This window comes from Prionailurus bengalensis, chromosome C2 (assembly GCF_016509475.1).
Source record: "Prionailurus bengalensis isolate Pbe53 chromosome C2, Fcat_Pben_1.1_paternal_pri, whole genome shotgun sequence".
Lineage (NCBI taxonomy): Eukaryota > Metazoa > Chordata > Mammalia > Carnivora > Felidae > Prionailurus > Prionailurus bengalensis.
The window spans coordinates 71844155-71871755 of NC_057350.1; the positions used below are offsets into that span (position 1 = coordinate 71844155).

Below are 27601 nucleotides of genomic sequence, written 5' to 3' on the forward strand. Positions count from 1 at the left end.
ATCATATGTAATACCCATCAATCTTTAATGAGTGCACATAGATTTTCAAATCGAAGATTTTAAAATAAAATAAAATGGAATAAACATAAGACAAAGTACTACATATTCTTTCATTGCCAAAAAAACCACTATATCAAAATAAAATACCTAACTACATCATACTACACGAACCTGTGTAGGGGATTTTTTTCCTCCTTTGTGTAAAATATGAATAGGCTCAGTTTTTAATCTACTCCCTAAGGAAGCTATATTTTAAACACAAGAAAAGCATATTATGTTAAGCGCCTCGGTCACCAAACATTGTTCTCTACAACTGAGAAAACCAAATAATATCCAATTGCTTATTACCTTTCCTGTGTTCAAAAATATGTATAAAGCGAAGTAATGTTCATTTTTGAAAAGCGTTAAATACAGATGGGGTAGGCAATCTATGTATCTTTTCTTCCCTCAACTTTTCAAGGAGGGCGTGAGAAAAGTAATGGGAGTCTGAAGGTTGGCTCTAGTAAGCCAAATAGATAAAGGTACAGAAAGAAAAGTTACAGCCTTAGGGCTCACATTAAAAACAACTCTTGAAGAAACGTCAGTGCTCACATCAATGCTTCCCCAACAACGCAGTGGCCCATGCTCTGAACATATTAAGAGAGCGTTTACAATCCCAAATCTTAGCAAAGTCACTTTGGCATCCCAAATCCGAAAGGGCCTGCAGAAACCGGGGCGGGGCAAGGGTCTACTTCAGCGGCATTAAGTTAATTTTCTAGCAGAGTAAAACACTCTGTGTCTATCGCTACAGTCTCCTTCCCCGAGAGATGCTGCAGTCTGCCGCCTCGCCCCTGGCTCGGGGTCTGGCCCGCAGGCCGGGGCGGGGGTGGGGGGTGGGGGTGCTGGGTGGGTCGGGCAGTCGGCTTCTCCCCGTTAGTCCGGTCCCAACCAGGCGCTATGGGACCGGTGGCTGTAACTAGCCCCGAGTCCTCCCACCGGATGGAGCGGCCTCCCGCCGCGTCCCGCGCCCATGGTCAGCAGGGATGCCCCGTGCCCCACTCACCCGCCCGGGTGGTGTCCGTCAGGTCATGGTTGGCCGCTCCCCGGGGAAACTCCCTCAGTTTCCGGCCGCTCAGGCTCAGCACCCCGGTCACAGCCGCCTCCTCTAGCGCTCGATCGAGGGAGCGGCTCCACGAACCCGGGCCAGGACCAGTACCTGCTCCGGAGCTTGGGCCGCAGTTAACACCGGAGAGGTTACCTCCCGACGCTACAGCGCCAGAGTACTCTGCAGCCGTGGCCACAGCGACCAAGCCCGCGGCCGCCATTTCCCAGCCGACAACTCTCCGGCCCACGGCTCAGCGCATGCGCTGCCAGAACTGATGGGTGGGCGGGGAAAGGGGCAAACAGACCCCGGACGGTTGTCTTGACGCGCAGGGCTGCAGTGGCCCTCCGCACATCCAGGCTCTTGCCTCCGCCTGCATCGAGGTTTTGAAGGGAAATCAAAAAGGAACTCACAATCTTGGAGCACCCCCTCCTCTGGCTCCCAGTACCATTTTAAAAAATGCCCCTACAAAAATATCTTTCAGTGTTCCCCACAAAAACTTCCGTGCCTTCCTCCCTCAATACTGAAGGATTCGATTAAGCATTGAATTAAGGTTTACCATTCTTGCTACCAGGAACCTAGGCAGTGAGAAGAGGGGACCCTGGGATACGACGTAAAACGTTTCCCCAACTCTGTCATTCTATACAGCAAGTGATCTAGATGGAGACGTGCTGTTAACTGTTATTTTCGGAAAGGAAAATAAATGCCAACCTGGCCCCCAAATTCCATAATCTTCATTGAAAGGGTATATAAATGTTTAGGGCCACCCTTTTATAAAATAGCTCTGAACAAAACTAAAACACATTTTAAATAGTATTTGTCCTTTAGGCAAGATTTTATTGTTGAACAAATCAGGATGAACAGCATTAAAGTCTAAATTTTTTGTCTAGAACCAAAAGTGAGGGGGAAAAAATGATCTGACCATAATCTAAATGTGAGAATTAGAGGTAGAATGGAAGAAATGATAAAACCCAAAATCATTATTGAAAAACTGGAAACTATCACTTCACTTTAAATCAATTAGGGCTCATCTACTTTGTAACCAGTCTCCAGCATATTCTTTTATACATTTAAGCCATTGCTGCTACACTGATGTAAATTTCCCCTACAATGAACCAACTAGTATTTGTGGGAAATAGAAGAGACTGTTAGAGCTCTTTTCCTAGATTACAATCTAATTATAGAATTCAGACAAACATACCAATCAGAGAGTAGGACAACAGAAAAAGGGCTGAGTAGGGGTAGCTGGGTTAATCTATCAGAATTCAAAGAAAAGGATCTGCATCATGGATGAATGAAATTTTGGAAAAATCTTAAAGACTATGAAATAGGCAATAGTAGGAAGGTGAGAGGAGTATCAGCACGAACACACCCAGGTATGATTTATAATGGTACATGTGTATTTAAGGCCACAAGCCAAAAAGTTCATGAGACAGCAAAAGAAAATAAGGTTGAAAAGCCTATTCATCAAAGCCCAACTCTTTTACGAAACTTTGATTAGCACTTCCCCCAACTCCTACATGGAAGAGACTGTGAAAATGTTTAATCTCAGTAACAAAGCTGATTAGTAACAGCTGCTCAGAGTTGTTCTATGAATTCTTACCTTCTAGGTTCCTCAGCAGCAAGTTCCATGACCAATTATCAGTATCAAGGTCTGTTATGAGCATGGGTCATTGCAATGGCAAGTGATTTACCAGCTCAAAAAACATTTATCCAATATATGAACTGCTTTTTTGTTATTCTGATCTAAAATTGTTTTGCTCTTCTTAAGAAAGATTTTAAGCTATTTTAAGAGAGCAGGATCTCATTCTGTATTTTTTAAGGAAATATTTCAACTACAGTGACTAAAAGCATAATCATATATTCCATATTAACACTGTTACCAGATATCTGTATAAAATGCACCATTATGTCACCTGAATTTACCTATTACCTTCCACATTTACACTAAATTCTTCTAACAAGTTCTTCATAATACAGCCTCATTCTTCCTATCTACCTACACACATATCTCACATTATAATTGCAACATAACATGCTAATCCTGGTCTCTGAACTTCTGATCAAGCTTATAGATTGATCTTACCTTGTCTATTCAACTAGATTTTAAGGTCCTTAATATGTTAAACTCTGTAATTTTCTTCTATACCCAGAGCTGAGTATCTTAATAGGAACTAAGTAAGGATGAGTGGAAGCAGAGACAGAAGATGGATTATATACTAATACAGCAGAGGCTATGTACTAATACAAGAGAGACAGCTGGGAGGAAAGGAAAAAAAATTTATTGAGAACAGGGTAGATAAATCTGTAAGTATTTGAAGTCCAAAAGAAAAGCCTATGGATATGAGGAGAAATATATATAAATGAGAACAAGTCCTAGGTAAAGAGAGACTGTAAGAAAAGGTAGATCAAGGAATTAATTTTAAGACTTCTAAGGGGATTTGAGCTCTCATCTGCAAAGGTAGAATATGAAGGAATTCTCATCCTACTCTCTCCATTAAAAAAGTGACAAGATCATCTTGTGAGAATGAGATAAAGGAAATGGAATCACTGTGAGGATTTCACCAAAGTGTCTAGCGATGAATAAAGATGATGAGAAACAGGTGCAAAAAAGCTATGAGCAAAAGGGCTATAAGGACATAGAATTTATTCTATAACTGCTCTGTGGTCTAGAAGCAGGAGCTGAAAAAAATTGGTAGTGAGGGTTATTGAATGTTAGGAATTGATATAGAGAAGTTCCTTGCTTCTTCCTATTTTACAACTGAAAGTTAACTCACTGAAGGAATACCAGGGGCAAAATTTTCACTCAAATCTCATTTTCAGCTCTGTATCTCACTACCTCATGCAGAAATAAAGTCCTTTCCCCCTTCATCTACTCGCTAGAAATATGTTATGGTCACTCCTTTAAGACTCCATTTTTACGAACTCAAAGCAATGGGATTAAAATCTTGACTAATCCTATGCTCTTCAATGTAAAGCATAGAAACTAGCTTGCTAAATATATTCAATAAATGTTCCTTCCCGGATTCCTTTAATAAGCAGACAATATGATTTTCTTCTCATTAAAGGAAAGTGGAAATAGAAGTAGAAATTAGGTATCTACACACTATGGAAATAGTTTCCTATTCATCTTTAAACATCAGTAAACCTCTTCTGAAATACAACACAATGAATTTCAGCTCCAGGACGGTATCACACATTTCCTTGTTTCAACAAGCTTTTTGGGGCACCTGCGTGGCTCAGTTGGTTAAGTGTCCGACTTCAGCTCAGGTCATGATCTCACAGTCCTTGGGTTCGAGCCCCGCGTCGGGCTCTGTGCTGACAGCTCAGAGCCTGGAGCCTGTTTCAGATTCTGTGTCTCTCTCTCTGACCCTCCCCTGTTCATGCTGTCTCAAAAATAAATGTTAAAAAAATTTTTTTTAATAAAAAAATAAAAGCTTTTTGTATTTGATAGAAGTAACGTAATGAGGGAGAAAAAGAGACATCAGAAGTCAATAATTTATAAGAAAATCTTTAACTCCCTAACAATGGCCGACAACAGTCCAAAATTCTTAGTGTGAATGCTTGGGGTCTGTTGGTATCATTTTTTAAAAGGGAATAAACTCCAAATTGATCTACATAAAAATAATTCGCTTTAAAAGGAAGCTTAAATCACGTGGGTTTTTTTTTTTACAGTAGCAATAAAACAATCATATAATTCTGATGAAAGTTCAAAAATATACTAATCAGAAATAAAAGAATCATTTCCTGCCCTGATACTACCTGTATTCAGAATGTATGGTATTCATTCTCTGTAGTGCAAAGTCAGCTATTTTTTTGTCACTCATACTTTCTTATTGAAAATCGAAATCAGGACAATAATTACCCTGACACACTAAGAAACAAAACAAATGAGCTAAGGGGAAAAAAGAGAGAGACAAATCAAGAAACAGACTCCTAACTACAGGGAACTGATGGTTACCAGAGGGGATGTGGGTGGAGGGATGAGTGAAACAAGTGATGGGGATTTAGGAATGCACTTTTCATGATGAACACCGGGTGATTAAAATTAAAATTAAAAATTATCCTGACACTGTGTATACTGTGAATTATAAAGCCACTGATAGCAAACTGGGATATACATATCTATTCTAACAGAAAATAATCAGTGGGCAATGAAGCCTGTAAGTTTGTTCATACTTTGGAAGTATTTTATGATGTGCTTATAATTAAAATTATGAAATCTATGCCTGTTAGAAAAAAATACATAATGTGCGATCAGGAACACTGACCTTTTCTAAGAGGTCTATATAACTTGAATACAAAAGTAATGAAGTCTCAATAATTATCACTGGTAGAGTAGATTTACTTGCCATACTAAAAATTACGAATGCTAAAAGCATTGCAATTACCACTTCTCAGATATCGGACAAGCCAAACATCATTCCACTACTCTCTGTGGGTGTTCAATTCACAGAAGCAGTTTATTATGAGAATTAAATTAAACTGAGAATTAAAAGACCTGAGCTCAAAAAGTGACATTGACACATACAAGTCTTGAAAAGCTGAGCCTCACTTAAATAAAACATAGAAAGGAGTTGAAATGGATGATCTTGAAGGGCACATCTAGCTTGAAATTCTGCACTCTAAGTAATGAGTCTTTAAATCATGCTGGCTACTTACTTCTTGGTTGGAGCTCATGAATGAAATGGTCAAAAGGCAGTTAGAATATGAGTGTAGACTGATTTACCAATTTAATTGGCTAGTTTTTCAAACCCTAAAAATTATAAATCACTACAAAGTTCTTTGTAACACAGAACAATCTAAAAACCACAACTCAATCTTTATAGCTAAGAATAAATGTGAGACCTGTAACATTTTATTTGTTAAAAATGAACAGCTTCAGAATAGATCTAAATTTGTAACTTTTCCAAAAAACACCAAAAAGTACAGTGTAAAGCATCTCCTCGTTAAATACAAACTTATTTTTGTGATGCACTGCATCAATGTTTTGCATACACCTTGATGCAAAGGAAATTTTAAGTTGTATCCTGTTTAAAAAAAAAATTTAAGAACTGAAAAAGGATGACCACAACCACATTCCAAGAAAGGAAATTCTCTTCCAACAAAGCATATTCTTCTGTTTATACATAGCATGTTAGCACTCAAGAATTTTAATTTAGTTGTAACAAAGGCAAAATTTTATATTTAAAAAGAAAATGAAATTAGAGATGTATGAAGAACAAATGTTTAATATACCAAAGACACTTTGTTGTTTGATGCAGTTAACGTCAATATTTGGGGCAATTTTTAAGGTTTTCGAGAAAAATGGCATTAATAATAGCTTTGTACAATATTTAAAATAAAAAAATGAAAACTTTATACCATATTTTCACAAACTGTTCTAAAGACAGCAAATTTGTGCTCAGTTGTTTCTCTTTTGCTTTAAAATAATCTACCAGTAATTCTAAACCAGTCTAAAATAAAATGTACTGTTCACGGATGAAATCTAAGCATTTGTACTTGCAAAAATGTTTTGCAATGAGTCCTTGGCCTAAGGAGACTAGAGCTTATTTTCAAATTGTGTGACTGGCTTCCAATAATCCCTTATCAGTAGACTTACTGGCAAAATACCAGATATTAAGGATCAGATTTAATTCTTTGGTATAAGCATGAAACTGTTGATACTTTTCCGTGGCTAACATAAACCAAGTAACTCAAGAAGCATGAGAGAAAACAATGAAGTCTAATATACAATACAAGGCAGGCAAGAGTGATAACTTAATGTTATGTTTTGTTTTGTTTTACAGGAAAAATTAACACCAATACACTCTAGGGAAACTAACACCTACTTAGAGGTTTCAACATTATAGCAAACCAAAAGGTTAAACTTCAAAATGATTGAACTTGTAGTTGGAATATTTTGCTGCATTTTGGCATTATACTGTAACTTATAGTATATAACCATCTGAAGACTTTCAGCACTAGCTTGGCACAACAGATTAATTCCTCCAGAGTGTGGGAGGAAAAAAAAAAATACCCTGACTATAAATGCCTGAACTTTATACAAGAAAGGTATAAACCAAGATTACAATGTAACTCAATTACCATTTTGTCTTTATGGCATATACAAGTATATTTTTGATTCTGAAGCTTTATACTGTTTAATTAACAAGCTTAAAAAGCTTATAAAATTTAACTTTTGAATAAGAAGTCTAGGACTTTATGGCTATTGATTTTATCATCAAAATATCTAAGGAACTCAATCCACCTTGATAATTATAATTCTTCTAAATATCATTTGAAGAATTCTTCGTGGACACTAGATTCAAGCCTACACTAAATCCACACAGTACACCTATGTCCTGGGTTTTAAAGTGTTTCACCTCAACCTGCTACTTCCTCTCCGGCTTTCTTCATTTACCAAACACAACTGTTAGGTTTTTACATCGGACCTTCTCTTCCAAGGCTCTATCAGATAATTTTGTAAACACACATTTATAGCTTTAAACATCAACATTTTAAACAGAGACTAATGCCTAAAGTCACATTTCTGGTTAAAAGTTCGATATTAAAGATTTATAACTCTGGAGAATTAACCTAAGGTCATCTCAAAAATGAACCAAATTCCAGATATTCCCATAAATCTTAAAACTCAAAACTATAATTCTAATGTTTTTTTTAATATCTCTAATGAAGAAAAGTCAACTGCACTTATTACATCAATACTATTAAAGGACAGGTGACAGCAACAAAGGGACCTACTCATATTTCTGAAGACCAAGATTTACCATGGCAAATAAAAAATGGGAAAAGCAATGAGATCCTAAATACCACTATAATAAAAATAAATCAGTTTCTATTTTTCTGTCTTCTTTCTGCTGCATGACGGACCAAAGAAGTCAAACAGAATTGTTCTGTCTGGGCCAACCATGAAATCTCAAGAACAGATAGGTATATTCCCTGTTATTCTTTCAGGGCATTATTTATACATGTTTAAAAAAAAAAAACTTCAAAAATAAAAATAAGAGTTATTTAGCCTTGTGAATATTTTGAAATAAAGTTTCTTCAATTTCTGTGATGAACTCTTCAAGCAATTCAACTTTTAAAACAGAGTCATCACTCAAAAGTCCCTTTGACTTGGGATCTATCCCACGGTTACAAAGCGGCTTCCTCCTTTGTTGAACGTGAGAGTGGCTCTTTGTTCCTTCAGGATCCCAAATCGCTCATTCAAAGTCATCCCTGTCTAGAGAAAACAAAACAAAACAAAACAATTAACAACTTGACTGTTGGCCATATTTGCTTAGAACAATAATGTGATCATAATGGTAATTCAAGGTAACAACAGCTAACATTTCCTGAATATTTATGCATTCAAACTCATTTAACTCTAATAAAAACCACAGGAATTCGGTGAATTGAGTGAAGTTTAAAGAAGTTAGTTAACTTGCCTACTTGCAGCTCCAGAATTTAAACCAGGTAGTCTGACTCACATTCTCTATCTTCTAAACCATTCTAAATACCTACATTATGTACTACATAAAACACATTGCTATAATGCCCACAAGTCATACATCCAAGATTTTCTCTCAATTATTTTTAGGCTCTACAAACACTGCCACAAAATCTAGTGATGTCACTGATAAACATAAGAGTTACTGACACTTGTGAATATTTGAAACAAACTTTCTTGAATTTCTAGAAGTTTTTGGATTTCTGGGAGTTCATCACAGAAATTCAAACCAATTCAAATCAAAATCTGGTTTTTGATTAACAAAGAAAGCACACCCAAATTATATTTTACCATTTATGAAAGAAGAGTAACCATGACAAAATGAAATAAAAAGAAGCAAAACAAATTTGGTCAGATTTCTATCCATACTTCATATTTTCAATTCCACATATTTTTACATCAATGGATACACAAAAAGGATTTAACAAAATCCAACATCCATTCATGATAAAAACTCTCAGCATATGAATAAAAGGAACTCCCTCAACCTGTAAATCTACTAAAAACCCATTGCTAAAATCATACTCAATGGTGAAACATTTAATGTTTTCTCCTCATGCTTGGGAACAAGGCAAGCATACCATGTTCTCATTATTTCTATTCAACATTGTACTGAAAGTTCTAGCCATCATAATAAGAAAAAGAAAAGGTTTAAGGATTGGTAAGGGATATGGAGAATTACATGACTGTTTACACAGAAAATCTTAAGGAATCTACAAAATTACTAAAAATAGTGAAGTGAATTTTAGCAAGATCACAAGACACAAAGTCAATATAAAAAATGTCAAATCTATTCCACAGTGAGATATATACCACTTCACAAGCACTTGGATGGCTACGATCAAATGACCGATAGTAACAAGTGTAGATGAGGATGTAGAGAAATTTATAACTCTTTATACATGCTGGAAGGAATGTAAACAGTGCAGCCACTTTGGAAAACAAGTTTGGCCCTTCCTCAAGAGGTTAAACATATAGTTATGAATATGACCTACCAATTCCACTTGTACATATTTACCCAGGGAAATGGAAACATATACTCACACAAAAAACATGTACATGAATGTGCAGAAGAACCTTATTCACAATAACCAAAGAATGGAAACAGCCCAAATGTCTATCAACTGATAACTGAATAAATAAAATATGGTATATCCATTGATGGAACATTATTCAGCAATAAAAAGACGATACACTATAGATGAACCTTAAAAACACTATGCTAAGTGAAAGAAGCCAGTCACAAAAGATCACATATTGTATGTTTCCATTCATATGAATCCCCAAATAGGCTTCTCTATAGAAACAAAGTAGATTGTTCAGTGGTTTCCTAAGGTTGAGGAGGCTTAAGATACCGTTTAATTCATTACATATTTTATTAATTAAAATATTCTCAATGAATGGCACAAAGAAACACAGAAAAAAAAATTACCTGTTTTCCAACACTATTTATGTCAAATTGTAGGGGGACACCTTTAGGAACTTTCTTTACATCAGATTGCTCCCGTTTTGTCAAGAATGAGGGTACAGCAGTACGAGTTAATCGTGGTTTCTGAGTTCTATTGGAAAAAAATTAAAATGACATCAGACAAGCTTAATAATCAAAAGAAGAAAAACAAATCATTTGGTACATAAGACATCTTGACTTGTACACATGTTCCATGTATTAAGGCTATTTTGTGTTCTCAAAAAAGTACAATAGTCTCCTCTTACCCATGGGGTTTATGTTGTTCCAAGACTGCCCCTCACCTGCCAGTGGATACCTGAAGCTGCATAGAGTACTGAACCCTACACATACTATATCTTTTTTCCTATACATACATACCTATGATAAAGTTTAATTTTTAAGAATTAGGCACAGTATGAGTTATTAGTTAACAACAACTAATAGTAAAATAGAACAATTACGACAATATACTGTAATAAAAGTTATGTGAATGTGGTCTCTCTCCCGCCCTCTCTCAAAATGTTTTTGTACTCATCCTTCTTGTGATGATGTGAGATGATAAAATACCTACATGATGAGACAAAGTGAGGTGAATGATGTAGGCATTGTGAGGTAGTGTCAGGCTACTACTGATCTTCTGACAATATGTCAGAAGGAGGACCATCTGTTTTCAGACCATGGCTGACTGGGTAACTGAAACCATGGAAAGTGAAATCACAGACAAGGGGGTACTGATGTACCTGGTTCTTGACTGACTCATCTGGAGACTAAAATTTATAATCACTCACAGAATATTTCTTTAAGTATAACTAAATGTTTTCAATAATTTGGAATGACTGGTGACTTCCAAGTCTTGATCTTCTAAAATGAAGCAACCTCTGAAGTCTTAAGAGACTCATCCTATGTTTTTTTCATTTCATTTATTAAAATAGCTGGAGAGATCGAAAACTCCAAAAACCTAGAAAGTTTATAATGCAATAAACATAAGGGAATGGTTAACTAAATTAAGGTCACCCAGATAAAAGAACACACTATGAAGCCTTTAAAAAGAAGGTAGATCTGTATGTACCTACAAGTAAAGATGTCCAAACTGTATTAGGAGGTGGAGGAGAAAGGAGCAAGTATGTATAGCATTCCCTCATTTGTTATTATACATAAAAAATAAATGTATAAAATACTTATTGTATACGCACCAATTTAATAAAAATATGAAATTGTTAAAAGTGTCTACTTTGGGGGTATAGAACCAGGAATCAAGACAGCTTTTACCTTTAACTTTATACTATAGTATTTCCACTTTGTACCACAAGTATTACTCTTATCTTTGTCTCAGTTTATCTTAACTTGGACATCATGAGCAGAAGTCCAGTGCTCTTCTATTACCTTATATACTGAGAGATTATAATTTCTGACAATAAAAAAAGGACTTACGCTGGGCACTGCACTGCTCCAGGATTGTCAATGGAGACAGTCAAAATTCCTCCATTTGTGGTGGAAGTCCGCCATCTAGTTTCAAAAAACCAAAAATTTCATTAAAATGGAAGTTTATAAATCCTATAGCGTACTCCACATAAAAACATACATTTTAAAGTAACCATCATATTTTCTTAGCTTTTAAAAATTACTAAGCTCCACCATGATATAATTAATCAGCATGTTGAGTGTAGGAACTGGACACTTGAATTTATTAAGTATTTTTTCAGTGTAACAAATACACATACCTTAAAATAAATTAAATTAGTACAGAAAGGCTGCTAATGAAAAGTGACAGTCTCCAGTATTTTGTGCCCCCTCTGCTCCCCAGAGGCAGAACTTTCCTGCTCCCCAATGGCAGCACTTTTAACCTTGTTCTTACTGCTTGCTAGTTACCTCCAGTTGACTACACAAGATGCATATGTAACAATATTTTGCTATGATAAGGTTTTAGCTCATCACACTATACTCTAGATTCCCTACCTCCTTCTAAACATTTTGGTAGCTATATCATTATTTTACTTCCATTATAACTTTAAATATAAATCTTTCAGTCTCTTAAATCTCCTTTCTTTCAAAGACACCATTTCCTCTCGACTTTGTATGAAAGGAGAGTAGTACCTCTAATTCTTCTTTCCATCTCTTCTCCCACTTTGTACCTCCCATTTTTGTCAGCTCTACTTGTACATTCATGTTACTCAAAATCTGACATTTTCACTATATTCTGTTACCAAAATAAGGATTTTGTGGGTTTTTTTCCCTTTAGATTCTCAAAGTTCAAGACAAACAGCACTTATATTATTATAATTATGTAAACATTGTTCACTGGAGAAGCAAATGGCTTATCATTTCTTTCCTTATGGTTTCCAATGTCATGACTCCTGTGCAAAAGAATACTGTCAACATCAAGTTCAAATACTTTTTTTTCTTACACTCTTCTCAAAATCATGCCCAACTTTAGCTGGCATATCTGGACCAATACCATGTTTTACACATTTTGTTTTCCAAAAAGTAGTCATAGTTTTAAATAGTTTAATCTTGAAAACTGATCATATTGATGGAATTAGAATGTTACAACTCACACATCAGAAGTGTTAATTCTAACAGACAAAAAAATATTTTCAAAAAATCTTTATGGGGTAAGGAGAAGAAAAGAATATGTGAAAAGGAAAAATATCCTATTGTTTTTAAAGGGTTCACAAGTTTTCTAAAAGCTCTATTGGATTTTCTATTTATTCCCTGAATAGGTTCATTTATAGAAAAGCAGTTACAGAAAATAAAGAGCTGTTTCATTAAAATGGAATACTCCATTATCTTTTTTTTTTTTTTTAAATAAAGGGATGTATTTGGTGCTAAAACTCATTAACACTGACATGTGAAAATGCAAAAGGCTTTTTGGGGGAAAAAATGGATTTATTTTTTTCAGGCACAATGGTTAATATACTCTGGGGGTCTCATTTAATTTCTTCTGGACTGGGGCACACAGTAATCGGGGTTGCTAGTATTCTGAGAGTTTTGAAAGGACATCTTGAAAAACAAATTGAAACTTACTGACGAGTTCTCTTTGCTACTACATCGTCTAGCAGTTGTTCTGTGTTCAACTGGGCCTGAACCTGAAGGGAAAAAAAAAGTAGTAGGTCCCAAAAGAAAGCAGAGGGTTTGAATCTAAAAAGCAGCCCTGCTCTGTAACTTTATAACCCAGTATGATGTGTGTGTGAATGCAAGAGAGGCATGTGCCTATTCTGGCAATACCTCTGTTGAGGTTCCTATATCAGAACAAGTGGTAAAACATAGTTATTCCTAAATAACATGTTAAGCTTGTAAGATGCTGCTACTGATGACAACAAAAGGGAGAATAGAAAAAATAAGTAACAAAAAGAACTAATCTGATGTCACGTTCTCCATATCCCAAACCCAACCCTTACCTCAACCATGGGCTATGCCTATGATTGAGGATTACCACTAAAGGTAGATGTTCAAGATCCTTTGAGTAAAAAGAAACCACCACCAAGGGGTTTTTATACCTTTAGGCCTCTTCTGAAAAGAAAAGTTGCCTGACGAGTATCTTTCTGATGACTTAATTTATTTCCACTCCTGCTAAAATTGGCCGGAATGCTATTTCTGCAACAAAAACAGATATATCATGAATAGTCTCAGCCATTTAACAACTTTCAAACATCCTGAGAAGAAATAAGCAAAAATAGTTAAATTCATAGGCTAGACATTTGAAGTACACTAAACATAAAGATTCTGAATTATTTCCTTATTTACACAAAGTTACTGTGATTCAATTTATAAATATCTTTCTGTAGCATACTACATAACAACCTAGTTAATTCTAATTATCTTCTAAATATTGCACTCGCTAATATTCTAACAGAAGATTTCTTCTGAAGACATTAAAAATAACAATTTTAATGCTATTTCCTAAACAGCATTGATGAAAAACATGTACGTACAAATTTACAGGATAAGTACAAAGAAAATCACACCTAAGCAAATCATAATCAAACTACTGAAAATCAAGAGAAAATCTTGAAAATAACATCTTCTATGGTTTTCTCTTCCATCTTCACTCAGAAACCTTTATATGTTAACATGAATCACATAGAAACTTACCATCTTATTCTTTCACATAGAGCAATGTACTCTCAATTATGTTGGACTTGACTTTCACCAATCCCTTTCTAATTTCTATATGAAGTCAGTAAAAGATGAGAAAACAAATTTTCGTATTTATCTAGTTATTTATTTCTTATAAATACTTAACAGATCGCCTAATCTTACCTCCAATCTTAGACTCAAATGCAAAATTTCCCTAGCTAGCCTAATTAACATGGGTCATTAATGTCTCATATAATGGACAAGTTCTTATTTGCTAATTTCCCATTTCCCAAAAGGCACTACACCAGATTTCCAAAAGAAAAGAGGGATGATAGTTAAGTAAACCTGCAATTCCAGCCTGTTCCATTTATACAAAAACTTCATTTTCAGTTTTTTTTTGAATTATCTTCTATAAAAGATAAATAAATGGTACTCAAAACTAAAATATAGAAACTTACCAGTTTATCAACTTCCTTTTGCCCATTTTATTCTTACAGAAAACAGAATGTCATAACAATAGGTCGTAATTTTTGAGTTCTGTTATGCCTTCCATTTAATATAAACATAATCTCAGCTATGAGGTGCCTGGCTGCCTCATAGGTAGAGCATGCGACTCTTATCTTGGGGTCCTGAGTGCGAGCCCCCATGTTGGGTGAAGAGATCACTTAAAAATAATAATAATATTTTCAACTTAAAAAGCATTCACACAGAATTTTTTACAATTTGCTTTTTCCACAAATACATTGTTCTATTAAGAGTCACTGAGACTGAATAACAATTTTAGCTTTCAGAATTCCCAATTTTGAATAATTCTGGTGGAGGTATTTTTACCTAAACAATCACCTTTTGTAATTTTATTCTGTATGTAAACAGAGGTAAAGAAGCAGAGTAATGCTTTTTTTTTAAAGTTTACAATTTGTTAAAACCATCAGTAATACTGGGTCTCAGAAATAAGAAAGCCATTACTGAATGCCTCCATATTGGATGTTCAGAGAGACATCCCAAATATCCGTCTTGAAAATGACCACTACAAATCCATTCATTTGGTTGCTTAGTGCAAGAAGTCTACCTTTATTTACTTAGGATAACATATTATTATCATATTTGAGTACTTACTTTCTATTTAGCTGGTTAGGTCTCTTAAGAACTGCAACTGCTTTTCTCTGTACTTCATTTTGTCTCAGAAGGTTGGCCTTCCTTTTTAATGCTGGAAAATACCGTTCTATATTCTTTCAGAAGGCAAAAAAACTACATTAATCAGATTGCTTTTTGCTATGTACCCTATTACAATAAACATTTCTGAAGCAGAATGGACAGAGACTGCTTAGATGTGCACATTAGAGACACAGGCTGAAATGACTTGAATATTTCCAGTCTAAGTGATTGAGAAGACAGCAACCTCCTTATACTTGAAATACTTGCAACAAAAGGACAATTCAAATGGAAAAATGGATTTTTTCTATTTTGGTTATGTTCAGTTTGAGGTGCTCTGGGGGATGCACAGGTTATGGGGAAACATGGTCCTGGAACTCAAGAGAAGAATCAGAGGACCAGAAATGTAAATGAGGAAATCACTTAAATAAACATGATTTTTGATTACCAAATGAAGGGAGAAGAGGGCCAAGTTCTGGGGTGCCTAGGTGGCTCACTGGGTTAAGCACCTGACTCTTGATTTTGGCTCAGGTCATGGTCTCACAGTCTGAGAGATGGAGCCCCAAGTCGGGATCTGTGCTGATAGCAAGGAGCCTGCTTGGGATTCATTCTTTCCCTCTCTCCCCCCTGCTCCACTCACAGGCTCGTGCTCTCTCTCTCTCTCTCAAAATAAATAAAAACTTAAAAAGAAAAAAAAAAAAAAGAGAGAGCCAAGTTCCAAAACAAATGTGATGGAAAAAGAGGAGGTTATGACAGCAAAGAAGCCTGAGTAGAAAGAGTTACAAAGAAAAAAGGAATCAAGAAAATAAGCATATGAAATGTCCACTTTTTCTCCCTCCTCATATATAAATTCAATCCAGCATTAAAGTCTAATTCAGATTTCTGTATTTTTCATGAAGTCTTTCCAAAAGTTCTTGGCAATATGAGCCATACATATCTTACACTTAATTCAGACTACCTTATATGTTTTAAGCATATGAGACGTATTCGTAAGTATCAATTGACTAAAAAACACAAAAATTGTAAGTCTTCATTTTCATGAACATTTGGAAAAGAAGTAAATGTAAAAACAGAAATAAGGAATATTAAGAATATAGGAGAAATGCTATAAAATCACTCACAGTTCATTCCAAGCTTCATATTCTGTCTTTAATAAAAACACCAAGTATCATTTTAATGGTAAATGTAAATTCCTTTGATGCTGTCATCACGTGTCTTTTTTACCCTCAAACTATCTGCCATACTGTAACCATATAGTTATTTGTGGGAAAATTTATTTAATGTTTATTCTCCATGAGGGATTTTCTATTGAGTTACCACAGAATCCCTTGCATATAGCATAGAGTGGGTACTCAATCATGTTAGTTAAAATGATGAATACACAGACTAGAATAACAACCAATTAATGCATGGTAAATGTATCATTCCATGGATCTAAAGTTTGTATACATGTATAAATGTGCTTTAAAAAGTATACGTTGGCGGGGGGGGGTGCCTGGGTGGCTCAGTTGGTTAAGTGTCCGACTCTTGGTTTTGGCTCAGGTCATGATCTCATGATTCATGAGTCTGAGCCCCGCACTGGGCTCTGCACTGAAGGTGCGAAGCCTGCTTGGAATTCTCGCTCTTTCTTTGCCCCTCCCCAGCTCATGTGTGTGTGTGTACATGCGCGCTCTCTCTCTCTCTCTCAAAAATAAACATTAAAAAATACATGTATGGAAAAGTTTTTCTTTCACAATAATTTTGATATAAAGAATTATTTTAATGTTTTTGAGAGACAGAGAAAGAGACAGAGCATGAGCAGGGAAGGGGCAGAGAGACACAGAATCTGAAGTAGGCTCCAGGCTCTGAGCATTCACAAGTGGTCAGCACAGAGCCCAATGCAGGGGTCAGACTCACAAACCATGAGATCATGACTGAGCCAAAGTCAGATGCTTAACTGACTGAACCACCCAGGCGACCCTAAAAAATGATTTCTTGAGGGTCTTGAAATATTTTAATTTTTACGTTAATTTTACTAAGGCATTATTTATATAAAATAAAATTTTAAGTTTACAATTTGATGAATTTGTGTAACAAATCATGCAACCACATCATAATCAAGATAGAACAGCATCCTCATCCTAACACATTTCCTTGTGCCCCTCTGCAGTCAATTTCTTTCCCTTGCCTGACTCCCACCCCAGGCAATGACCATCTCATCTGTCACTACAGTTTAGCCTTTTCTATAATTTCAGATAAATGGAATCACACAGAACATAGTATTGTGTTTTCCTTTTGCTTAGCATGATGTTTTGAGGTATATCCATGCTGACTTATATATTAACTTATTCCTTTTTTATTGTTGAATAGAATTCCATAGCATGAAAACATTTATTTTCATTGTTAAAATCAGACAAGTGATTAAAACTACCCACTAGTGGAGGGACACACTGGGTGGCTCAGTTGGTTAAGCGTCCAACTCTTGGTTTTGGCTCAGGTCATGATCTCATGGTTTGTCAGTTACAGTGGCAGGGCCGCAATGACTACATGGAGCCTGTTTAGGATTGTTTCTCTCTCCCTCTCACTCTGCCCCTCCCTCTTTCTCTCTCAAATAAACACACACAAAAACACCTACCCATTAGTGGAAAATAACTGCTATGCAGCAATAACAAAAAAAAATTTTTTTTTAATTTTTTTTAATGTTTATTTATTTTTGAAGGAGAGAGAGACAGAGCGTGAGTGGGGGAGGGGCAGAGAGAGAGGGAGACAGAATCGGAAGCAGGCTCCGGGCTCTGAGCTGTCAGCACAGAGCCCGATGTGGGGCTCAAACCCACTAACTGTGAGATCATGACCTGAGCCGAAGTCAGACGCTCAACCAACTGAGCCACCCAGGCACCCCCCAAAAAAATTTTTTTTAACATTTATTTATTTTTGAGACAGAGAGAGACACAGCATGAACGGGGGAGGGGAGAGAGAGAGGGAGACACAGAATCGGAAGCAGGCTCCAGGCTCTGAGCCATCAGCCCAGAGCCTGACGCGGGGCTCAAACCTACAGACCGCGAGATCATGACCTGAGCTGAAGTCGGACACTTAACCAACTGAGCCACCCAGGTGCCCCAATAACAAAATTCTTTAAGTTCACAGAAGTATTAAATGGTTTAATATTACCAAAATCAAGTCAAAAGTTCTATGGAACATAACATACTCTCAAGTTTGGGAAATTCCGAATCTAAAAGACAAAAAAATTTATTTAATTGACACTGACGAAGTTATATATGCCACTAGAAGAATCCCTTAAAAACCTAACACAACACTGGGGCACCTGGGGGGCTCAGTCGGTTGGGCATCCAACTCTGGATTTTGGTTCAGGTCATGATGTCACGGCTCATTAGATCGAACCCCACATCATTAGGCTCTGAGCTGACAACATTGAGCCTGCTTGTGATTCTCTCCCTCCCTCACTCTCTTCCCCTCCCCGGTCTGCACACACTCTCTCCAAAAAAAAAAAAAAAAAAAAAAAGAAAAAGAAAAAAGAAAGAACCTAAACACAACTTTTACCTGACAGCTATTTTAATCTGTCTGTAAACAAAAAGAAAATTCATTCCTAGAGACAATCATTCCCCTGTTAGCACAGCCCCCACTTGCTCTCAGAAAATACTAGTGATATAAATGAGTATGCTATCTTTCCCACTTAGTCATTCACTTCATAGGTAAGAAAATGTACATTTTTACTGAAATAAAATCTAATTCACATCAACTGTGGAAAGTGAGAGATAAAGTAACAACATGTAATTATAGTCAAAATATTTTTTTAAGGTATAAAATTTCTAAGTACATGTAACAATTCAAGACCAATTAAGTTATTTAGGCAAATTGTTTAATGAATAGAAAAGGATAATATGAGTTATTTATATTTAAACAGGTTTCTAAATTATAAAGTACTATATTTTGTCCTAATCAGACTATTAATCCATATTCTGAATGAGGAAAAGGTTTTAAGAAACAGCACTTTTCAAACCTTACCTCTGACAAATTTATTCAACTTTGAATATGTGGATCTTACTAGTTAGCACATTCTTAGCATTCTATAATTAACATTTTCAAACAACTCAAAAGACTATCACATGTGGTAATTTAATATTTTTACTGGATCAATAAGATAGCACTTAAATCCAATCACCTTCCCAGTATCCATATTTCTTAATGTTTTCCAATTTCCAATAAACAGTTAAGTTCTGCGATAAAGTTTTAGAGGTGAAATCAACTGTTGGTGGTGGCAATATTGAAAAGTTAAGGGATCTAAGACAGTTGTGGTTCTTAACCAGAAGACGCACATTAAAGATAATTTAAAGAGGAGCACCTAGGTGGCTCAGTCAGTTAAGCATCCAACTTTGGCTTAGGTCACGATATGGTTCATGAGTTCAGGCCTGGCGTGCTGACAGCTCAGGGCCTGGAGCATGCTTCGGATTCTATGTCTCCCTTTCTCTCTCTCTGCCCCCCCCCCCCCCCCACTCGCTCTCTCTCTCTCAAAAATAAACTAAAAAAAAAAAAAAAAAGATAATTTAAAGAATGAAGTCCTGAATTTTTTTTACAAGTATGTACTTTTTGCATAATCAGAGAACCAAAAAGATTAAAAAATATAGAATATATAGAATATAAATATATAGAATAAAATATATAAGAATCAGAAGAAAAACTACTTGTAAAACTATTCAAAGGAACACTTTAGCCAATTCAAAAATTACTCATTGAGAAGTAAATAAAACTTCATTAAAATCTGAAAAGTAGTTAACTCATAGTGAGTAAATGATTGCACTCTAATTAAAAATAGGTACCTATCCAAGACAAATGAAAACCTATGTTCATACAATCTTACTTACTTACATTCACAGCAACATTATTCATAATACCCAAAAAATGGGAATAACCAAAATGTCCCACAACTGGTGAATGAATAAACAAAGTATGGTATATCCATATAACGGAATATTTATTCAGTAATAAAAAAGAATCAAGTACTGATACATACTACAACATGACCAACCTCGAAAACATTATACTAAATGCCAGATCACATATTATCATATGATTCCATTTACATGAAATGTGCAGAAAAAGCAAATTTACAGAAAATTTACAGAAAGTAATTTAGTGGTTGCCTGAGGTAGATGACAAGGTAGGGCTATGAATGGACAAGAGATTTCTTTTTAGAGTGATAGAACTGTTTTAAGATTAGACTGTTGTGATGATTGTACAACTCTGTAAATTTTCTAAAATTCACTGAATTGTACACTTAAAAAGATGAATTTTATTGTATAAAATTATACGTCAATAATTTGTCAATATTGTACATACACACAGAGGCAAAGAAAATCAAGAACCTATTAAAAAACTTTACATAAATTTTATTTAAGAATGTGGAAATTTAGGTATTCTTCATGAATGACAGTACTTTTCCTTTACTTTTTATAGAAGACCCAAAGCACTACATTAAAAAAAAAAAAAATCAAAATATTCACATAAAATGCTCCCTCAATGAGAATATTGTACTCATTCACAGAAATATTAGTACAACTAAAGGAAAAGAGTATCTGATGCATGATTAAACCAGCATCCTACCTTGTCACTTAGAGGTGGTCGATTCATAGGACTAATTCCTTTTCGAATTCCAGTTGCTTTCCTAGCTGCAAGGCCTGTGATAACTCCATAAGGACGTCTCTTTCCAGGCATTACTCTTCCTCTCCGGCTCAGACTATTCTTGCCAAAACCTATAGGAGGTTTAAAAAAAAGACAAAAAAATATCAATCTAAGAATGCAACTGAAGGGCACACAGGTCATAGGGTATTCTATTTCTTAGCAGAGCGGATTTTATTTTTTAGTATTACTTATGTAATATTTCCTATATTACTATTATATAATATTGTGTTATTTTCACATATTTACATATATTACATAAAATATTTCATTTTTAAAGAGCAATAAACTGCACCGCAAAGAGTTCTATTGCCATAATGGACTGCAAAGGGACTACAGGATTCTCATGTTTTCCCTATAGCTATCCTCTCTCTTGCATTACTTTATCAATAAACAACTTTCCCTGTGCAATGTGGTGTCCACTAACAACATGTGGTTATGGAGTACCCGAAATATGACTAGTCTGAATTAAGATATAACAGAGAGTACAATACTTCATTAATAACCTTATATTAATTATATACTACAATGGTATTTTGGATATATCGGATTTAATAAAATATATTATTCACATGTGGCTCACATTTTATTTCTATTGAGGGACACTGATCTTGAATGGATCACTATCTGATATCTGATTTACTTACTATCTTGCAATCTGGCTTATTTTTTTCATTCCTACTGTATTTAAACTACTTTTGCTGAAGTCCCAATTGAGCTCCAATAAACATGTTTTAATCTCTGTGGCATGATACAACTTGCCTTTGCCTTTCCATTGTGTATCTTATCTATTTAAATATTTTCCAATTATGAATAAACATGCTTGCCACAGAAATCTTAGAAACATATAAGTACAAATGAAACTAAAAGTTACCCATTATCTCATCACCCTGGGATAACCACTAACATTGTATGTCTTTCTTGTCTTTTACTCCTACACATTTAAAAAGTTAACATTTTTAATTTCAACTATTTTTAAACAATTCAAAAGACTTTCACAGAGGTAATTCACAATTTTGTAGTACCAAGTGCCTAGAAGATACACTGAGTTAATCTTCCTGGCAACCACATTTCCTAGTCTATGTACTATTTTGTACTAATAGTCTATGTACTATTTTGTAGTAGGCATTAACACTGTATTGTGAATATTATCCCATGTCTTTTAGATTCTTTCATTGTATTATTACTGTTTCTTTTTTTTTTTTTTTTAAAGAAGGCTCCATGCCCAATGTGGGGCTTGAACTCATCAAAAGTCACATGTTCTACCCACTGAGCCAGCCAGATGCCCTCACTGTATCATTTTTTAATGTGCCATACTTGATCCAACCAACCTCAGAACTTCACTTTAAAAAAAGAATTTTTTTTAATGTTTATTTATTTTTGAGAGAGACAAAGTGTGAGTGGGGGAGAGGCAGAGAGAGAGGGAGACACAGAATCCAAAGCAGGCTCCAGGCTCTGAGCTGTCACCACAGAGCCCGACATGGAACTCAAACTCACAGACCTCGAGATCATGACCTAAGCCAAAGTCAGACACTTAATCAACTAAGCCACCCAGGCATCCCTCACTTCACTTATTTCTAATGTTAAACTACTATAAATGTTACAATAACATTATAGATAATATTTTCCGGGGGGATAAAGATGCAACAAACTTTTATTTAACTCATTAATAAGAGCACAGCAGGGAAACAAATCCATTCAAAAGGAAATTTGGAAAAGCTAGATTTTATATTCAGTGGAGGAAAAAAAAGAATGCTTAAATAAGACAGCTATATTAGACAAAACTGGTTACTGTCTTTCTACAGGGGCAAAAAAGCATGATTTTTCAGAGTTATTTTTTCTACTGGACAATTAAAAAAACCTGTACTTTATTAGTTATATATAAATTTACCTCTAATTTTACAGAGCTGCCAAGTTATCAGTAATATGAACTAACATTATTAGAGCATTTGTTAATTTTTCCATTTTTTATTTATTTTTATTTTTTAATGTTTATTTTGAGAGAGAGCATGTGCACATGTGTGAGAACAGGGGAGGGGCAGAGAGACAAAAGGGAATCCCAGGCAGGCTCCGTGCCATCAGCACAGAGCCTAATACAGGGCTCACACTCACAAATCACAAGATAATAACCTGAGCCAAAATCAAGAGCCATGCAGGCACCCCAATTTTTAAAGTAGGCTCCACGCCCAGTGTGAAGCCCAACACAGGGCTTAAACTCATGACCCTGAGATCAAGACCTGAGCTGAGATCAAGAGTCAGATGTTTAACCAACTGAGCCACCCAGGCACTCCTGATATGCTGTATCAAATGGTAAAGCAAGTTAAGGATTCTGATTCATATTTTTAAAAATCCCCTCTAGAATGACTATTCATATTCCCAGGAACATAAGGGTGCCACTTTTTCCCTATCGTTGATAACACTGAATATTCTTTTTAATCTTTATCACTTAGTATTTGAAAAAAAAAGCTGGTCTTATTTGGTAGTTTACTAGTGAGAATGGACCTTTTCTATGTGTTTTTGGCTATCACTATTCTTCCATTCATGAACTGTCATGCTCCTAAGTCAGTTTTGTGGGGTCAAGTTCTAATATCCTTTGATGCTTTGCAAGAAGAATTACGTTAAATTTATAATTAATTTTTCAATAATTAACATGTTTACAATATTCATGAATGTAGTATGTCTTTCCACTTCTTTTGTGACTAAACTGGCTCAGTAAAGCTTTAATCTTTTCCTCACATAAGTCTTATATATTTCTTATTAAGGTTATTACTAGGTATTTTTACTTTTTTTTTTGTCAATCACAAAAAAAGATCCCTTTTCTAATAATAATTTTCATACTGTCATTCTTGGGATGACAGAATGCTATTGAGTTTTAATTAATAACTTTTAATCAGTCATCCCACTGAACTTACTTATTTTTATTTTTTTTAATTTTTATTTTCAATTTTTATTAAAAATATTTTTCTTTAATTTTTATTACTATATTTTTTACTTTGTGTAAATTTTTTCTTTTTTTTTTTTAAGGGTACTGTTTACTTCTCTATATTTTTTTTATATGAAATTTTTTGACAAATTGGTTTCCATACAACACCCAGTGCTCATCCCAAAAGGTGCCCTCCTCAATACCCATCACCCACCCTCTCCTCCCTCCCACCCCCCATCAACCCTCAGTTTGTTCTCAGTTTTTTTTTTTTTTTCAACGTTTATTTATTTTTGGGACAGAGAGAGACAGAGCATGAACGGGGGAGGGGCAGAGAGAGAGGGAGACACAGAATCGGAAACAGGCTCCAGGCTCTGAGCCATCAGCCCAGAGCCTGACGCGGGGCTCGAACTCACGGACCGCGAGATCGTGACCTGGCTGAAGCCGGACGCTTAACCGACTGCGCCACCCAGGCGCCCCTGTTCTCAGTTTTTAAGAGTCTCTTATGCTTTGACTCTCTCCCACTCTAACCTCTTTTTTTTTTTTTTTCCTTCCCCTCCCCCATGGGTTCTTGTTAAGTTTCTCAGGATCCACATAAGAGTGAAACCATATGGTATCTGTCTTTCTCTGTATGGCTTATTTCACTTAGCATCACACTCTCCAGTTCCATCCACGTTGCTACAAAAGGCCGTATTTCATTTTTTCTCATTGCCACGTAGAATTTCATTGTGTATATAAACCACAATGTCTTTATCCATTCATCAGTTGATGGACATTTAGGCTCTTTCCATAATTTGGCTATTGTTGAGAGTGCTGCTATGAACATTGGGGTACAAGTGCCCCTATGCATCAGTACTCCTGTATCCCTTGGATAAATTCCTAGCAGTGCTATTGCTGGGTCATAGGGTAGGTCTATTTTTAATTTTCTGAGGAACCTCCACACTGCTTTCCAGAGCGGCTGCACCAATTTGCATTCCCACCAACAGTGCAAGAGGGTTCCCGTTTCTCCACATCCTCTCCAGCATCTATAGTCTCCTGAGTTGTTCATTTTGGCCACTCTGACTGGCGTGAGGTGATACCTGAGTGTGCTTTTGATTTGTATTTCCCTGATAAGGAGCGACGCTGAACATCTTTTCATGTGCCTGTTGGCCATCCGGATGTCTTCTTTAGAGAAGTGTCTATTCATGTTTTCTGCCCATTTCTTCACTGGGTTATTTGTTTTCCGGGTGTGGAGTTTGGGGAGCTCTTTATAGATTTTGGATACTAGCCCTTTGTCCGATATGTCATTTGCGAATATCTTTTCCCATTCCGTTGGTTGCCTTTTAGTTTTGTTGGTTGTTTCCTTTGCTGTGCAGAAGCTTTTTATCTTCATAAGGTCCCAGTAATTCACTTTTGCTTGTAATTCCCTTGCCTTTGGGGATGTGTCGAGTAAGAGATTGCTACGGCTGAGGTCAGAGAGGTCTTTTCCTGCTTTCTCCTCTAAGGTTTTGATGGTTTCCTGTCTCACATTTAGGTCCTTTAACCATTTTGAGTTTATTTTTGTGAATGGTGTGAGAAAGTGGTCTAGTTTCAACCTTCTGCATGTTGCTGTCCAGTTCTCCCAGCACCATTTGTTAAAGAGGCTTTTTTCCATTGGATGTTCTTTCCTGCTTTGTCAAAGATGAGTTGGCCATACGTTTGTGGGTCTAGTTCTGGAGTTTCTATTCTATTCCATTGGTCTATGTGTCTGTTTTTGTGCCACTGAACTTACTTTTTAGTTCTACAGGCTTTCAAATTATTTCTGGGGATTACTAAGCAACAACCATTATTATCTACAAATGATACTGTCTTCTTTTTTCCAATAATTATACCTCAAATTCTTCTATTTCTTAATGCAATAGCCAGAAATTTCAGAGACCCATGCTAAGTGACAACTGTGATACTGGGCATTTTTATTTTAACTCTGATTTTGGGGCAAGTGTCTTCAGAATTGTATCCTGTATAATACTACACATCTACAATATAGTAACAGGTCTTCTAACAGAAAAGTTTCATGTCCAAACTAAAAGCTAAAATAGTTTTCTTTACTAAAGGATTTCTCAGGACTAACATGTGTGATGAATCTCTAAGTTGGGTATAACAGTGTATGTATTCCCAAACGTATCTAATTCCAGAATGCTTTTATGTGGTGTACCTATTTGAGAACAGAGTTCAACAAGACAACTGGGAAAGCTTGTTATAATGGTTGAAGCATTTACCAATTTATTACTCCCATTTCACTCTTTACTGCCTTACTTCTGTTATAGGAACATTTCTCTTACCAACTAGCATAATGTTAAGCTTTGTAAGTAGAGGGCACTGGACCGTCTTTAAAGAAAGAATTTTTATTTTTACTTCCAGATTCCAGTGTATACCTAAAGACTCATTCTGTTGCACGGAACATCCAGTGGTACTCATTTATCCCTCCCCTGTAAGCTGAGACTACAGTGAAGCAAGAGAAGAACCAAAGGCACAAAATCTAAGTGTGAGTGATGCCTTAAATTTTGGGTTCTAGGAATCTATCTAGATCTACTCCTAGGCCCAACTCATCCTCCACTGAATTTAAGTCACATCACACTCACAGATGGCTTCCTAGTGATTTCCACCAGCATGGCAACTCAGTGTGACAGGGAGTTCTTCCAGATTTGTTCCTTTTTTGGGTTCTCTGCCTCAACCCCAAAGTGCAGATGCTATTACTTTTATAATGAGGAAAAAACACAACTTTTAAAATTTTGAAATAAAATTGTTTTGTTTTTAGTTTTATTTAAGTAATCTCTACACCCAACGTGGAGCTCGAATTCACAACCCCGAGACCAGGAGCTGCATGCTCTTCTGACTGAGCCAGCCAGACACCCCCTGAAAATCAAATTACTGTTGTTATATGTATTATTTCCTTCTAGAATTGCAACCAAATGAAGATTAAGCATATTGACGAAACTTGTCTAATTAAATCTACAACTACTATTTTTATTTGTATTAAATAATGAAACAGATACCATTAACTCTGCTAATGCATTGGGCCGAGTACTTTAAACGAGAACTTGATGAGATTGATGCTAACATCTTAATTTTGCAGGTGAGTGAAGTGAGGTGAAGAACAGTGACTACCCAGATGTCACAGAAAATGGCAGTTACTGCTCTAAGTGCCAGTTTGCATGGCTCCAAAACTGAACATTTTCCAAACTGCAAAAACTAAAGAATAAAAAGCAAAATATAATCTAGGACACATTTCCAAAGAGAAGAAAAGCAACTATTACCAAAAAAGTGGGCTCTTAGCTAGGCATTATAAAATGGACAAAATTTGAATAGGAAGATAGACAGAAAGTTAAAAGTACAAAGACATGGATAACCATAGCATACAGAGATACAGTTTAGAATAAGGATAAGAGGGGCACCTGGGTGGCTCAGTTGGTTAAACATCGGACTCTTGGTTTCAGCTCAGGTCACGATCTCATGGTTCCTGGGTTTGAGCCCTGCTCTCTAAATAAATAAATAAACCCTAAAAAATTTTAGAATAAGAATAAGAAGTAAATGGATGTGGTGGGCTCAAATCAGAATGCTTCACATGGAGATAAAGAATATACTTGACAAGGAATGAGAAGTCACAGAATTCATGACCGGGTTACATTAGTCTAGAAGCAGTATCTTTTTTTTTTTTTTTTAAACCATATGGCCTTTTTTCTTTTTTATTTATTTTTTAATTTACATCCAAGTTAGTTAGCATATAGGGCAACAATGATT

General features: G+C 35.7%; 2 protein-coding genes across 15 annotated transcripts in view; both read right to left on the reverse strand.

Annotated features, from left to right (window-relative positions):
* Nucleotides 1-1352, reverse strand: part of LRCH3 (leucine rich repeats and calponin homology domain containing 3) — a 152819-nt gene extending 151467 nt beyond the window's left edge. For 8 of the 11 annotated variants that reach the window (XR_006299384.1, XM_043594421.1, XM_043594422.1 and 5 more), the window contains exon 1: nucleotides 1043-1339. Coding sequence is in view for 10 of the 11 variants with exons in the window: in XM_043594421.1 (XP_043450356.1) it covers nucleotides 1043-1304 (262 nt within the window). In the remaining variant the exon portion in view is untranslated. Of the gene's footprint in view, nucleotides 1-1042 lie in introns of all 11 variants that reach the window. The other 3 variants (XM_043594423.1, XM_043594420.1, XM_043594417.1) reach the window with 2 other exon arrangements.
* A 4565-nt stretch (nucleotides 1353-5917) lies between these two features.
* Nucleotides 5918-27601, reverse strand: part of FYTTD1 (forty-two-three domain containing 1) — a 41712-nt gene continuing 20028 nt past the window's right edge. For all 4 annotated transcript variants that reach the window (XM_043594430.1, XM_043594429.1, XM_043594431.1 and 1 more), the window contains 7 exons: nucleotides 20848-20996; nucleotides 15214-15326; nucleotides 13518-13614; nucleotides 13045-13106; nucleotides 11452-11526; nucleotides 10006-10132; nucleotides 5918-8306 (listed from right to left, as the gene is read on the reverse strand). In XM_043594430.1, coding sequence (XP_043450365.1) covers nucleotides 8208-8306; nucleotides 10006-10132; nucleotides 11452-11526; nucleotides 13045-13106; nucleotides 13518-13614; nucleotides 15214-15326; nucleotides 20848-20996 — 722 coding nt within the window. In that variant the 3' untranslated portion in view covers nucleotides 5918-8207. The remainder of the gene's footprint in view (nucleotides 8307-10005; nucleotides 10133-11451; nucleotides 11527-13044; nucleotides 13107-13517; nucleotides 13615-15213; nucleotides 15327-20847; nucleotides 20997-27601) is intronic.